The 15,644-nt window shown below is 38.9% G+C and overlaps 1 protein-coding gene across 6 annotated transcripts in view; it reads right to left on the reverse strand.

The window, feature by feature from the left end:
* The window catches only part of kazna (kazrin, periplakin interacting protein a), a 121,949-nt gene that overhangs the window by 13,280 nt on the left and 93,025 nt on the right, over window positions 1–15,644 (reverse strand). For 5 of the 6 annotated variants that reach the window (XM_079239538.1, XM_079239537.1, XM_079239535.1 and 2 more), the window contains exons 4-5: window positions 2,847–2,983; window positions 2,096–2,266 (exon numbers count right to left, since the gene is read on the reverse strand). In XM_079239538.1, the coding sequence (XP_079095664.1) occupies window positions 2,096–2,266; window positions 2,847–2,983 (308 nt within the window). The remainder of the gene's footprint in view (window positions 1–2,095; window positions 2,267–2,846; window positions 2,984–15,644) is intronic. The other variant, XM_079239536.1, reaches the window with a different exon arrangement.

Consider the following 15,644-nt stretch of genomic DNA (forward strand, 5'->3'; position numbering starts at 1 on the left):
GTTTAATTCTTTACTTTTGAAGCACATATGTGTTAATATATTCAACGGAAAGGGAAAGCAGGATGGAGGCAGTTAAATAGGAACCACCTTCCCAAACAGTTTAAGGAGCAGGGTGAGGGTTTTGTCAATGAGCTCAGTTCTTGACCTAAATATTACTGACAGTCTAAAACCTGTTACATACTCCACGAGAAGCTAGAACTTCTTTCTTGTTCTCGAGGCTCCAAGAAGAAAATGACATCATGTTGTTCTCGTGGATGTGTATGAGGACACTTCTTGACACACCGGGCTGGCAGAACTTTTTTCTTGCGGGGCTGCGAGAAGTATCGTGTGATTGGTCGGACATTGGAGGTGGGCGTCGTTAACACGGAGAAAACATGAAGCGGAGTTGCTGCTTCCATGTGTTTTCTGTTGCCGGCAAAAAAGATTGTTTTGATAAAACAGCTGATTTTACAAAACACTCGGACCCAGCCGCGTGCACGACCCGCCCTGCCGCGGACAAAGTTGCTCATTAAATATGAAACTAGAAAAACAGAGCGGAGAGCGGAAACCTCCGCCAAGCACAATGTTAAAGAACCCTTTTAAAAAATTCCTGGATCCAAACGGTGATCCGGATCACCACCAAAATTTAATCAGTTTTTCATTTTTACATTTGCAACAACTCTTGAAATCGGGCTGTCCTAAATATGCCCTGAAAAGCCTTCAGCTGATCCAGAATTCTGCAGCCAGAGTCCTGACCAGAACCAGCATGAGAGATCATATTTCTCCAGTTTTAGCCTCTCTTCATTGGCTGCCTGTTGAATCTAGAATAGAATTTAAAATCCTTCTCCTTACATATAAAGCCCTCCACAACCAGGCACCACTATATATCAAAGACCTCATTGTTCCTCATATACCAAGCAGAGTACTTCGTTCGCAGACTGCAGGCTTACTTGTGGTTCCTAGAGTCTCAAAGAGCCGAGCAGGAGGCAGAGCCTTTGGTTATCAGGCCCCTCTCTTATGGAATAAGGTCCCAGTTAGTGTTAGGGAAGCAGACACCCTCCCCACCTTTAAGACTAGGCTGAAGACTTATCTTTTTGAAGTCCTATAGCTAGGGATGGTTAGCATCCCTTAGTTATGCTGATATAGGTTTAGACTGCTGAGGGACATTTCCTGATACACTGAGCTTCTTTCTTTTTCTCTTTATCTCTCTCTTTTATCCCCCCCCCCCCCCCCCCCCCCCCCCCCATAACAGTGTTGCATCATTAACATGTATGTCTCCTGTCTCAGCAGGTCTCCCTGGCCGGGAGGAGCAGTTCCTGTTGTCTGTTGTCTTTCTGTCCTCTTCCCCCCACACAGCAGAGGCAGATGGCTGCCTGTCCTGAGCCTGGTTCTGCCGGAGGTTTCCTTCCTGTTAAAAGGGAGTTTTTTCCTTCCCACTGTTGCCAGTGTGCTTGCTCAGGATGGGAGATTGAGTTGGACTCAACTCAATCTGTTGGTTTCCTTATATAGGCTATTATGAATTGGCCTTCATTATGTTTTCCCCTCTGTCTGTAAAGCGTCTTGAGATGGCATTGCCGTGATTTGACGCTATATAAATAAAGTTGAATTGAATTGAATTGAATTGAAATAATTATAAAAATCCATCCGTAACCTTTTAAGTTATCTTGAGCAAAAAGACGCCGGGGAAAACAACCTCTTCGGCGGAGGTAACAACCAGGTTCGCACATAAAAGCAGACATCCCCCCCACCGCAGTGACCCCTCCCAGCTGCAGACATGCTTCTCCTGGAGTATGTATGGACCTGCCAAAAAAGACGTTTTTTCTTGTTCTTGCAGCCTCGAGAACAAGAACTCAGTTCTTGCGTTTCGTGGAGTATGTAACAGGCTTAAGAATAAAGCACAAATGAATGCTTTCTGTGATTTCAATGAACAAGAAATATTTCATAAGAATATATAAATATCTCCTAAAACATCTAAGAAACCATTTCACAAAATTTTAAAGTTTTGGAAATAGTATTAGTAATCAGCAACTGTTTTAAATTAGGATACAATAAATAAAAAAAAGTCATTCTACTTTAAATTGAGCTAGGTTAGCCCCTGTGTGCTCATCTGTCTCACCATGGCCAGTTCAGCTTCCAGCTCCTTGATGCGGTTCTCTTTGAGGTCCAGTTGTGAGCGTAACATCCCCGTGTGCTCAGTGGCTTCCTTGGTCTGCCGTCGCAGGTCCCACTTCTCTCTCTCCAGGAGGTCTTTTTCCTTGGCCAGAGCCTTCACTGCATCCTCGCTCTCCTAGCAGACACAAAAAATCCTGATGAATTGGTTCACATATCCACCACAAATAAAATAAAATGACACCCAACATGGAATGCAGGGACAGCTGCTGTGCTGTCTTGTGAGCATTTCTGAGGCTTTGCTTTGTTTTTCCACTGAGGAATATAACAATGCCTCTACTTGTAAAGTACCTAAACTCATTCACAGCTGTTCATATGCCACACACAATACTACATATGCATTTGCTGTCTGAACTTACCAAGCTATTATACAGCAGAACTGTGCATGACTGAGCACCTTATCTTTTTGACAACAGGAAACATCCCCAGTCACTAAAATCACATGCACATGAAGCGTAACCATTCATCTGTACTCTTGAGTAGATTAATACATGTACACTGCACACATCCAAAAAGTATTCGCATCCACAGCATAAGGATTCACTGATTTTATTGTCCAATCCTCACTGATGTTTCTGACATGGACAATATTTGCCTAAGAGGTATTTTTGTGCAATGTGCATTCAACCAGCACAGCTACCACAAAGCAAGCTCTTTACGTCTGTTTGTTTGCATGTGCGAGCACATGAGAGCCATACTTTTCTGTGCTGCTCGTAGTTGCGTATGAAGTCACGGAGCTGCTCCTCTCGGCTCTCCAGTGTGGCATAAAGCTGCTGCATCTGGTTCACCAGGTCAGCTTTCTCTGCCTTGAGACGCTTGCGGTCAGATTTCATGGCTGCAGACAAAGAGAAGAAAAACTTAGAAGATACTACCATAAACTTCCTAGCTATAATATTCTCATATATAGTGAAGCAATAGCAATTGATAGAGTACTCCTTCTTTAATTACGAAAGTTTTATGTACCAAGATATCATTAAAAATATATACCAATATGAAAATGTTCAACTCATGCTCATCTTTGTTTCAACGACTGCAGGGTGTCTTGCTTATTTTAGCTATGATCATCCTTCCACCTCTGTGCTTGTAATGCTGCGTTTTGTATTTTCCAAATGTGGTGACAGGAATTATGGCCAACTATCATAAACATTCTCTGTTCAAAAACATTCTTTCTTACTCCAAATTATATGGAAATAGCTTTAATAGTCATTCCAATTCATTAGCAGCAACAGCTTTCTCTACAATCATTGTTAATGTCATTTTTTGTGTGCGAATAATGTCAAGTTAGAAGAGGGAGTACTTTCATTTTCCCATTGATAAACAGAAAAAAGAAGAGAAAACAAGTGTTTGTCAAGTTCTGCAGGAATTAATTATTTATATTGCATGAAAGAAACTTTTCCTTGTAAAATTAGTAATTTAGCTGTAAGTATCAGACAGAAAGTTTTTTCTTGTACTTTTATTTTTACAAGATTATAAGGATTTTAATTAGTTGCTATTTTTATTTGTGTACAATATGATAAGGATTCTGTAAAAACAAAGCAGCCCATGGGATCTTTAGATTTCCCATAACTTTCAAATGGATACTGTGTGACATTTTCTGTCGTTTACTTGTCAAAACGGATGTTTGCATTTATGCACGTGCTATAACTGGTGTATTATGACTTCAGCTAATAATCTGATACATTATCGTAAGCAAAGAATTTTAGATTTGGTTATGTATGATGGGTAAGCCAGTCGTAAAACCCCATGACAGTCTGCCTTCTTTAAACTTCAGCCACAGGTAAGTGACAAATTACACCAAGAACATGTTACATCTGTGAGCAGCACACAGTGATTTAGACACCAGAGGAGGAGACCAGCGGGAGACGTTTGGGCTACTACCCTGGCAAGTTGGAAAATCTGATCAGTTGTTGTTTACGAAAATGTAGGATCATGGATATGTAGCAGCAGCGCAGGAGCTGTTTTCACCATTGCCAAGAAAATGACAAAGGGCACTTAAAAGGCAGCGTCCAAAAAAAGAAAGATCAACATCAGACTAACCCTCTGCAGGTGGAAGGAGCTCAAGAAGGAGAAAGATTTTAAAAAGGATGTTGAAGTTACCAGATTTCTCCCCAACAAGTAAGTCTAAATTAGCCTTTTTTTTTGTTTTGTTTGGTTTTCTTTTAGATTGTTGTTCATCAACATAGGCATGGTAGCAATCAATCCTGCTAAAATACATGAATTTTTCTGCTCATGCACTCCATGAACCATCGGATGACATGGTTTCATCTGTGTTGTTGAAGCTTTCTGATACATGGCACAAGACGGCTATTGTTATTTCAATAGGTGATCAAAAATGTGAGGCACTAGAATGTATTATTGATTTGAGTGCAACACATTATTTCACATTAGATGGGGTAATTCTTAAACAATAACTATGTTTACATGGAGCAAAACATATGTGTATATAAATATATATATATATATATATATATATATATATATATATATATATATATATATATATTACAAATTAAAATAGTCAAACTAAAAGGATTTGATTTGGTTTAACAGGGGTAGAATATTCCTCTTCCCAAACTGATTGTTGCATCATGTAAACACTAAACCAAAAAGTTGTAAGGTTGTTTTCTTCCAGCGGATGCTCTGAAGCGAAACAAAAGTACATGTGATGTTTCCTCACTTGGCAAGATGCTGACAAATAAAAAAAATTCACTGAACAGCAACAGAAAGTTTTGTTTTTTATTTAAACTCTGTCGCCTTTTACTCCTTGTCGTTTGCAGTAGGAGCTCGAGTATCACCCTGCTGCTGCTTGAAAGTACGGCAAAAACTACAACTGTGATTATTAGTTTCCAAACCTCTCCATCTTTGATAAATCCTGCGCATGTTTCTGCGCATGTCAGACAGGACCTTTCTGCTTAAATGTTAGTGCATGTACATCCCAGATTGGAATAGATTAGTTCCAGCTGCTCTAGAATCTTAAATTGGGATGATTTCTAACCAAACTGGGTAAAAGTCTCCACATAATCATCGCTAATGTCCCTTTAATTAATGAAATTCCTTATTTAACTTTCCAAACTAACTTGGCCTTTCCTTTTTATTTTGTCATCAGACTCTGTGATGTTTATAAAAGTCCATAGTTTCTTCATGCATAATAATGAGAATATTAAGCTTGTTCCGTGATGAAAGCCTATAAGTGAAAACACTGAACACACCTGCCTCTGCTGGTCTAATATAGTGTCAATGAATGATGATAAAGAGCTGAATCACAGATGAACCCTTCAGTCAATCTTCTGTCTGCTGCTGGCTTTGTTAGAGGCTGAGACCTGCATTTCATCTATCTCCCTGCCACACACTGTAATCCTCTGGGCACCTCACCCACGCATCATGATAAAGAACACAGTTCACAGTGGTTATTCAGAGAAGAGCTAATTTTCTGAGACTACGTTTCCAGTTTCTCTTCTCTGCTTCTTTTTTTTGCTTTCTCTTGATCTTCCCTGCCTCCTCTCATACCTGTTTACCTGACGTTTGTTTTAAGCAGAGTTTGCCTCTAGCTAACAATGACAATATTTCTTGTACCCCTGTCAGGCTGTTCACCTTCTTCAGTTGCCATGTATTTCCTTAAAAGCAGAGCAGGTCTGATATTTCACAACACAAGGTTCTCTGTTTGCCTCTTGCAGCTTGTTATCGTGTGTTCACCTTTTTTCTTCCACCTTCCTCCCATCTGAGCCAGCTGTGTGTCGTTAATTAACTAATATCACGGCCCGGTTAATTGTGCGACATTCACAATTTGTGTCTGGGGAACATGCTCATGCAGGCAGAATGGAAGACTAGCTTGCCAAGGACAGATTTGCCCTCTTGTTTCCCCTTTTCTTTTCCTGTCACATGTTCATATCTCTCCCTTACACCCGTTTTTACAAGTGGAATCCCCCGGCCAGTGGCGGAAACAAGTCACACTGGCTGGCAATGAAGACAAAAAGCTGTCCTCACTGACCACAAGAAACAGGAAACCTCACAGCACCTGCCTCAGGAAGTGAAATGAAAGCTGTCTTTGAGATATGCCAAAAAACGCTGTTGCTGCTTCACATCCTGCACCTGTGACCGTTTGGCAACAACCCTACTGGTGCTGGATGCAGGAAAGTGCTCGCTGTGACTTTGTCAAAGGATTCATTCACTGCTGCAAATCATGTTACAATTTGTCATCAGTTGAAGTCTATTTCAAAATGTTTTAAATAAACAAAGATGGATTTAGGTCTAACAGTAGAAAGATGAAGACGTATGCCTGCCTCCACCTGCTGACAGATATATTGAGGACTATCTTACCCCATTGCCTGGTTTAAGCCCAAAGGATTTTTTTTACCAGATCATTTATTTTACATTTAACAACAATTTGTGTTTTAGAAAGTTTCTAAATTCTTGAAAAATCTGATTATTTTCAAGTTTACATACATGTTAGATTTCTGATGTGGTCTCAGAGTTTGGTTGCTACATTAGAGGTACATGTGGTTTAGCTATAATAATTGTACACATATATTTTTAATATCATTATTTTAAGAATGAATAAATAGTACACATGGGCTCCACAGTGGTGTAGTGGTTAGCACTGTGGCCCAACAGCAAGATGGTCACTGGTTCAATCCTCAGCTGGGGGGAGGTTCAAATGGTGTCTTTGTGTGAAGAGTTTGCCTGTTCTCCCCATGTATACATGGGTTCTCTCTGAGTACTCTGGCTTCCTCTACTGTCCAAAGACGTGTATGTTAATTGGTTACTCTCAATTGCCTGTAGGTGTGAGTGTGTTTGTTTGTGTTGGCCTGCTGGGATTGGCTTCTGCAACCCTTCATCAGACTAGGCAGTTTCAGAAAATGAATGAATAAATAGTACACAAGTGGCAAACAAATGAAAATGCTAAAAGCTATTTTAGTTGATGAAAATCAGATATTCTTTCAAAATAGAAATATCAAAAGTTCACACTTTCACTGCTCAGTGTTGAAAACAACGAATATTAGTTCTAAACCAATCATGTAGAGAAGTGTTTTGTTTGTGTGTAATATAAATGCGTTTTTCCACAGAAAACAGTTTTGTAGGGAAACTACGTTGACTCTGCAGCAAGACTCGAAAGCAAAGACCCATCCAATATGGCGGCGATGCTGGTTCGCTCTCCAGCGCACAATGAGGCATCTCAGCGCGACACCTGGATCCAAACGGCGATCTTTTTGAGTTATCTTGAACACAAACAGACAAACAGGTAAACGTCGAGTAAAACATAACCTTCATGGAGGTAAAAAAAAACAAAAAACACTTGTGTGTCATGCTTTTCTGACACATTTAACATAAATGGTTCTGGGCTCAGCACACAAAAAGAATCCTTTGGATCGAAGTTCCCACTAATGTGAAGTAACTCAACATTCGCATCAATGACCGTGTGCCCAAAGAGCCCCAGTTTGTTGGTTGCCTTTATGATGCGTTCTGCTGGAGGACTTGATGAGGGAAAACGCAGAAACAACTTAGGTATAAATGTCCACCTTAGGTATAAAATTAATTTTAAGCAGTAGTTCTTAACCTGGATTAAGTCTTCTCATCCATCTCTGGGTAAACATATTTAATAAAATGTCAGCTCATTACTTTGGATGAATAAATGTAAAAGTAAATACAGGGACTGACTGAGAGAGGTGATATTTCAAACTGTATAAATGTTTGGATATAATTAGACTGAATAAGTCTTATATACATATGTATTTCAGTCATCTTGTGGTGAAGATATTATATTGAGTAATTTTCTATACTGCTTAGTTCAGTTAAGGGTTGTAAAGCAGCTGGAGCTTATCCCAGAAATCATCAGGCAAACAGCAGGATACACCCTGGACAGGTCAAAAGTCCATCAAAGGACTAATGATGGACAAACAAGTGAGGGAAGGATGGAGTGTGAGATCAACAGGCAGATCTGGAGGCACATATGGACTTTCAGGGTGCTGGGACTTTGCATGGGTCTGTCCTGGTGATCTGGGAGGGCCTCAGAATAAAGTTGCTGCTCCTCCGCATCAAGAGAAGCCAGATGAGGTGGCTCAAGCATCTGGTAGGATACATCCTGGATGCTTTCCTGATGAGGTGTTCCAGGCACATCCCATATCTCTCAGCAGGCCTGGGAACACCTTGGGATCCCCCAGGACGAGCTGGGGAATGTGGCTGCTGACGTTCCCTGCTTAGGCAGCTAGCTGGCTTTATTGATACAGAATAAAGAGTAAAACAAAACCAAAGAAAAACGAAAAGCATTTGTAGAGATTTGGTCTCCCATTCACCACATTTAAACAAAATGGATTGTCTGGGGAATATTGAAATCTAAATGCTCCAGAACTTTTATCAATATATTTCTTGACATAAACAGCCAAATACTGCTGGAAAAGGATGGCTGATTTAATATTGAAAAAAATAAAACTGAAGCAAAGTATGTTAAAATTTTCTAACCCATGAATGAAGGCTACATATACTGAGAAGTAAGGATGTAATTCAAAACATTTAATTTTTGCAGATGATAAGAGCCCTTTTAAAAAAAAGAAAAAAAAATCGTTAGATTATTTACATTTATGTCATGTCTTATGTAAGATTCTGTAACTTTGACGGTCTACTACTTTAAAACAATATATGAAAAAGTCACACTTTAATTTTAACAAAGATTCAGCTGTGTTCTAGGGATAATTAAAACAAACCTCTTATATCTTTTGTTTGTAACCATAACATCACTGTGACTTTCTTACCATCTTGGTGAAGTATATGATGAATACCTGGCGAAATAACAGCTTTCATCATAAAGAGCTCCATCTATTTTAGCACAATTTAAATACAGCTGAAATTGTATGAGACTGTGCCAACACTAATCATAGATCCATGAAATCAATAAAGTGGTATTTTATGGATGTTACTAGATATATAGGTTCTTTACCAAAGTATTTTACCTAGCTCACATGCCAAAATCCCAGGACCTGCCTATTAAACACCCACAGAGAATATAAAAGGAAATTCCTAACATTAATGATGAAGCCAGACCACACTGACACAACTCCATTTAACTTCAGTCATAAGGAGAAAGAACAGGCTTTTAGTCATCCTTAGCATAATTATTTTTAAAATGAACGAAAGACACTGGCTCATTGGAGGGAGGCCATTGTTTGTGGTTTTGAAATTTAAATTTGCCAGCAGTATAATGAGGAAGGAGCCTCCAAGCAACACTTTGTCAAACAAACTAACAGACTGGGTGAAGCAGATATCTGCATTTATATAATAAACAGTTCTTACTGACGTCTGCTGCCATTATATCAGACCTGATTATAGACAACGGGATATTTAAATATAATGTCTGGGTAATCAGTTATTTTATTGAGTTAAAAATACATGCAAACACATAAAAAAGGAAGCAAAATAAATTGCAATTTTGAAGTTCATTCACAAAATGTATAAACTTAGCACAAACAGCAAGGAAATTTGTGTCATGACATGCACTTGCTGTGGTCTTATTTAGATAAGCTTCTGCCATGTCACAAGATTTAGTTCCATCCAGTGTTGCATTCTGGCCACAAAAAACTTCTCCTGCACATCCCAACAATTCACAAAGGGGATGTGGTCTCGACTTTATGGTGGCCAATCCATGTGTGAAAAGGATGTGTCATGCTCCCTGAACGACTCTTTCATAATTCGAGCCCAATGAATCCTGGCATTGTCATCTCACCACCATCAGGGAAGAAAAAAACCTCTTTTATGGAATAACTTGTTCATTCAGTATATCCAGGTAGTCAGCTGACCTCATTCTTTGGCTACATTATATTGCTGAACCTAGACCTGACCAACTTTTTGTTAATGTCTTGGATAATTCCTAACCTAATTTTAGCAGTTTCTGCCTCTGATGCATGCCAATGATTTGACCCTTCTTAAACAACTAACATGTGTTTCACAGATGTTTCATGTGGTTGTTTAGAAAATGAGTAACTAATCATTGCATCAGTTGTGGTTAAAGATAAAAAAAACAACAAAAAACAACCAACAAAAAAAAAAAACTCAATGAACATAATATATGAAAGAGAAACATAAAATAAAATAAAATGTTATTTAATGAAATTATGATTTTCAATTGTTATATATGGAATTAGTGCAGGGATGATGAGCTACTTTCACACATAAAGGAGTTATTGTCAGAGTTATTGTAAATAAATGGTTTCCTAAATCTCTCTTCATGATAGCGGAGCTGCAGCTGTCTGTTTGAGAAAGAGCTCTGCTGTCCCATCAGTATCTTGTAGAAAAGATGTTTTAGTTGTCCATGATGGAGACCAGTTCGTTCACAGAACTCCTGTTTCTGACTATCCTCGGTGTCTCCAGCTTGTGGATAATCATTGTACCAGCCTTATGGATCCGTTTACTGATCCTACTGGTGTCCCTGGTGCTGATGTTGCACCTCCAGCACACCACAGCAGACAGTATTCTACACTCCATCTATGATACACCCAAGCACTGCAGAGTCATCAGAGTATTTTGCAGGTGGCACAAGTCAGAGTTGTATTTAAAATCCGAGGTGTACTGGGTAAAGTTGCATGGTGACAGGACTGTCCCCTGAGGTGCACCTATGTCACCGCATCAGACAGGATGTTCCCCAGCCAAACAAACTAGAGTCTGTCTGTAGGAGCGTTTCTTCACGTAACTCAGTGCTGGTGGAAGACTAAAGTTAATAAATCCTACGCCACTGTGATCCAAAGATATTCTTACCAAAGGTGACTGAAAAGACAACTTTAAACAGATACCGTTCTTGTTTTGATTGATTAGCATAAATCTGCTGCTAACACGGAAACACACCTCACATGACATAAAATACAAACAAAAAAGCAAAAGAAAACCAACTTTGTTTATTTAAAGGTCTAATTAAAAGTAATTTCTTTAATGCTATCAGATTAAGCGTCCTGCTGAAATTTATTAGCTCTGCGTGGAATTTTTTTTTTTTTTTTTACTTTCCATCTTTTTTATTTTTGGTGTCAGTCTATGCATGTGTGTATGTATTGGTGTTTAAGTATCTAGTGAGGGAGGAAGCCTTGTTATAGTCAAGGACAGAGTTGTTTTCTGAGCACAGTGTAGCGTGAAATGACACTAAACAGAGCAGGCAGACTGTGCTTTGATGATACATAGCTGTCTGCTGCTTTGGGGGTCCCTCAGTAGTAATTAGCTTGAGTGAAAGCAGCTAATTAAAAATAAGGAACAAGGGCCAAATAAACTTTGAAAATTGATTAAAGAAAACTTTGATGAGACAGTCTAAATATGAGTTATGTAAACTTAAAACACCTTTTGTGAACTGGACAATTACATCAGTCAAACTAGAATTTAATTTCATGTCATACCGCTTTTGCAGGGTTATAAGGCTCAGAACGCTGCATCATTTCTTTATCATTTGTGTATTTAAGGATACAGGGCATGAAATGTAGCTTTAATCCCATGATGCATAAATTATTTTAAAAAATCAATGCCGCATTTTTTACATACAATTTTTTACTTCTACAGACATTTACAAGGGGGCTTTTCTTTGTCTTTAATATTTATTTACTTTTTATTTAGTCTATTTTATATATTCTATAAATATATTTATTAAATATTATACTGTCATATTGATATGACATAAATAATCTATAAAATTGGACTAGCATTTTTTTCTTGTCCATTTTAATCACTGAGGTTAACTGTTGAACTATGTGAATTATGGGAACTATAACTATGGAAACTTTTTTACTATATTTGTTTATTCTTCATTGAGTGGCAGTGTATTGTGTGACTCTCCTAATAGTCATGGAAGTGGCAAAATTCCAAATATACCATCCTCACTTATGAATATACTACAAAACAACCCCTTAAATAGATGTGCACTGAAGTGCACATGATGTATCAAAGAATTAATGTCATCATTATAAAACCTTTGATTTTATTTGATTGACATATAACTCGGGACTCCAAAAACAGTGACCTCAACCAAAATCTGGATTACAGGTTTACACTAGATTATATAAAGTAAGCTTTCATGCAACAATAGTGTAGATAGAATCACACCAAGCAAAGCAAAGCAATGGCATGAATGAGGACCCCGTTAGGAGAAGATTGGAAACCATAAGGAGAAAACAGACTGAATGTTTTCCATTTTGCATTCATACACACCAGAAAATTTGCATGTAATTTAGCCACAAACCATGAAGGAGTGACAACATGGCTTTTGTGGACCATTCCCAAGGCAAACAGGTATTATCTCAAGTGGCAGAAAGCTAAAGAAGAGACAAAGCATTTCTTTCAAGCTGTGTTTTCACTTCAGTCTCTGCTTTCACTGTCCAAAGAAAAAGCTAACAAAGCTACTCTGCTTCAAAATAATTGTAGCAGAATTTCAGGAAAACAGTCAGGGTGATTAAGTTTGACAAACATTGCTTTCTTTCTTCTGGGAAAAAACACTTTGCTGGAACATCTGGTAAAAAGCTGTGTACCTTGCCAACGCCATAAAATACAGTTCAAATAGTTTCTCCAATAAACAGGCAGTATGGAAATTACTGTTATGAAGTATATTTTCAAGAACATTTATTTTTGTCATCAAAAGCCACTTTAAAACCCAAATATTTTTTTAAAATAATATTATTTGTTGTAGATTAAAAAGCTTCATAGAAATCAAATAAGAAAGACTGTTGAACACCTTGAAATATCTGTGAAATTAGAGTCATCATTAATAGTATTGATCTGTATTTTCCAAGCGGCAACCTCCGGCAGTTAAAAGTGAAGCCTATGTGGAAGTGCATAAAACTGCAGTTCCCCATACATCCACTAGGGGCTGGCTGCAAAACAGAGCAAATCCCCATAAACTCCCATGTTAAAAAGACCAACTTCACGGCAGAAATAAACATGTTTACAGCCTGGTTCAAAAATCCATTTTCGATTTATAGGTCAGGTTTACCTTCATGACAACTGTGGGGGGAGTGAATTGTTTTCTAATTCGCCCGTTTAAAGTAATTTAATCTCGAAGTTCGGCATATTTAGGGGCGTGTCCTTTTGACCGACAGGTACCGAGCTCCCGCTTCATATCAGAAGAACGTAGAACAACCATGGTTTTTAGCTGGTTAACAACGTGACTTAGCTTTAGCCCGCTTACTTCCATTGGCTGGTTAGCTCCCGTTATCTCCGGGTTAGCTCGGTTAGCTCATAGCTACAGACTGCTCGGAGTTCGCTCAATGTCAATCATCCCCCATGACGCTCACCACCCACCTCTCAGCTCCACCTCTTTGCCCATATTTGTATTTTCCGGGCGAGACAACACGCATGACACTGCCAACATGGCGACGGTAGGAACCACCCACCGAGCTTCAATTCAGCTCTTCATAAACCTATGGGTGACGACACAGAGGCGACATCCATCTCTTCATATACAGTCTATGGTATTTTCTGAAAACATTGTCTTGTCATCATCTGAAACAATATTACAACCGTGGCCACTTCATAAAGAATTTTATGGTCTCGCCTTCTTTAACTGAGCTCCTGCTGCCCTATGTACCGTCAAGAGTCCTAAGGTCAGCAGATCAGCTGCTGTTGGTAGTGCTTAAAACCAGGCTCAATGCAAATATTAGGCAATATATTTATGCATCCCTACCATGGAATAATGGTCACTGTTACCAATCCCTATGTGTAAGCATGCAACATTATGTTGTTATAGAACAAGAATTCATGTAAAACTGCAAGCGGAGATGTCAAATGATAAAAGAAAAATGGGAAAAGAAAGTGAATAATAAATGGGAGGACAGATGTGTTCCCACTTCCTGCTTGGAAATAGCTTCAAATATTACTGGGCACAAGGCCAACGTTTACTGGCAGTTAGCCACTGCAAACACGCAGCAAGGGGCAAATAAAACTGCCCTTTCATAACTGCCTTGAAGATGCAGTCTCTGGAGTGTGCAAGAAACCATAGTCTCAGTTTATGGAGATGAAGGGTGACAAGTGTGGATAAACAAATGAGCTGAGAACCAGCAATAGAGCACAAAAATAACAGTACGAATATGAATAATTTAGGAATTTTTTGCAGGCGCATCTAAATGCAATTTCATCTTTGTGGTCAAATGTTCCAAATGGACAAGAGCCTTTTTTCTATTACTCTGATAACACAGCTTTAAGAGCAAACATATAAAAATAGCAACAAGCAAACCTTCTCAATGAAGTTCAGTTATTTTAATTTGCTTCTTTGAACCTTCTCGATAAGAACGGACGTTTAATATATCTACACCCAATTTCCTCTTGTTTTCTGACATATCCCCATTTTAATTGCACTCTTTGCATCCCCAGATCTTTTAAGCCAGCCCAAGACCCCTTTTATCATGCTTTTATTAGCCACTGATAACTGTCAGTGCCTGCTGGGGCTGTGGGTCTTTGGCCTTCATTAACAGGCCTGAGTCATACAAATGATGGTACGAGGCTGTGAGCAGTCTGATTAGACATCTCAACATCCAGCTGAGGAGGAGATAAGTATTTATTTAATGTGTGCTCTCCTCTGCCCAAGTCTATTTTGTTTTCATTCCATTTTCCCAGAAAGCGTAGGCTGGGAGTGTCAAGTGAAATGTCACAGCTAAACAATGTACTGACAGCATGCCTTGCTTTTGTGTAATGCCAAACAGTAGTTTGATGCTGCGCCTCGTTCCACGGACAATAATTCTTGGAAAAAAATTATTCATTGCCATTCTGGTGGCATATCTGCTTGATACTCTGCATTTCTCTCTGCCTAGAAGAACTTATTCATAACTTTACAGTCTGCACATTCTGTATAGGGGCAATTTTGGGAGTATTTTCCCACTTGCCAAACACTCAGCTGTAATACTGAGAGAGAACCAAATACCGTGGAAGAAAAAGCACGGACAGCCAATTGGTGAAGAATTAGAGCCATTCTGAAAATTCAATTCCTATGGTCATGCAACATCATTTCTACCCATCATTAGCTTGCCTTTAAATTCAAGATCATTGTTCTGATAACTGCTTTTTTTCCCCTCCACATTGTGCTGCTGCAGCAGTTAAACAGTAAAATTTGTTCTCAGTATGGAATTGATAAAATACAAAAAAGAAAAAAATATTCAAACCATATGTACTCTCTCACCCTCAAATGCCACTTCATATTCTCCAGGGCATAACACATGCTAATGGAGCATAATGCAGCTAATGGGCTGCAGGATCCATACTGTTACAGACTCTCATGTTAATATTATGGTGGCAAGAAATAATGCACCAGTTTCAAGTCCTATGAAGCAAAATGCAGCCGGCTCTCTCTCGGCAGGAGTGGGAGTGGCAAGCAGAATATCTAAAGCTGCTGGGTGCTGAATGATTATACTGTGCTTTGGCCAGGAAGCAGAAAGTGCTGCCACTTCACTCGGCTTTGCATATTTTCCATCTTTTCCCCCATACATTACAAACTCACCTCCACCTTCTTTTTTTTTTTTTTTTTACCTACTGGCGAAGGGAATAAGAAT

This window comes from Telmatherina bonti, assembly GCF_933228915.1.
Source record: "Telmatherina bonti genome assembly, chromosome: 4".
NCBI lineage: Eukaryota > Metazoa > Chordata > Actinopteri > Atheriniformes > Telmatherinidae > Telmatherina > Telmatherina bonti.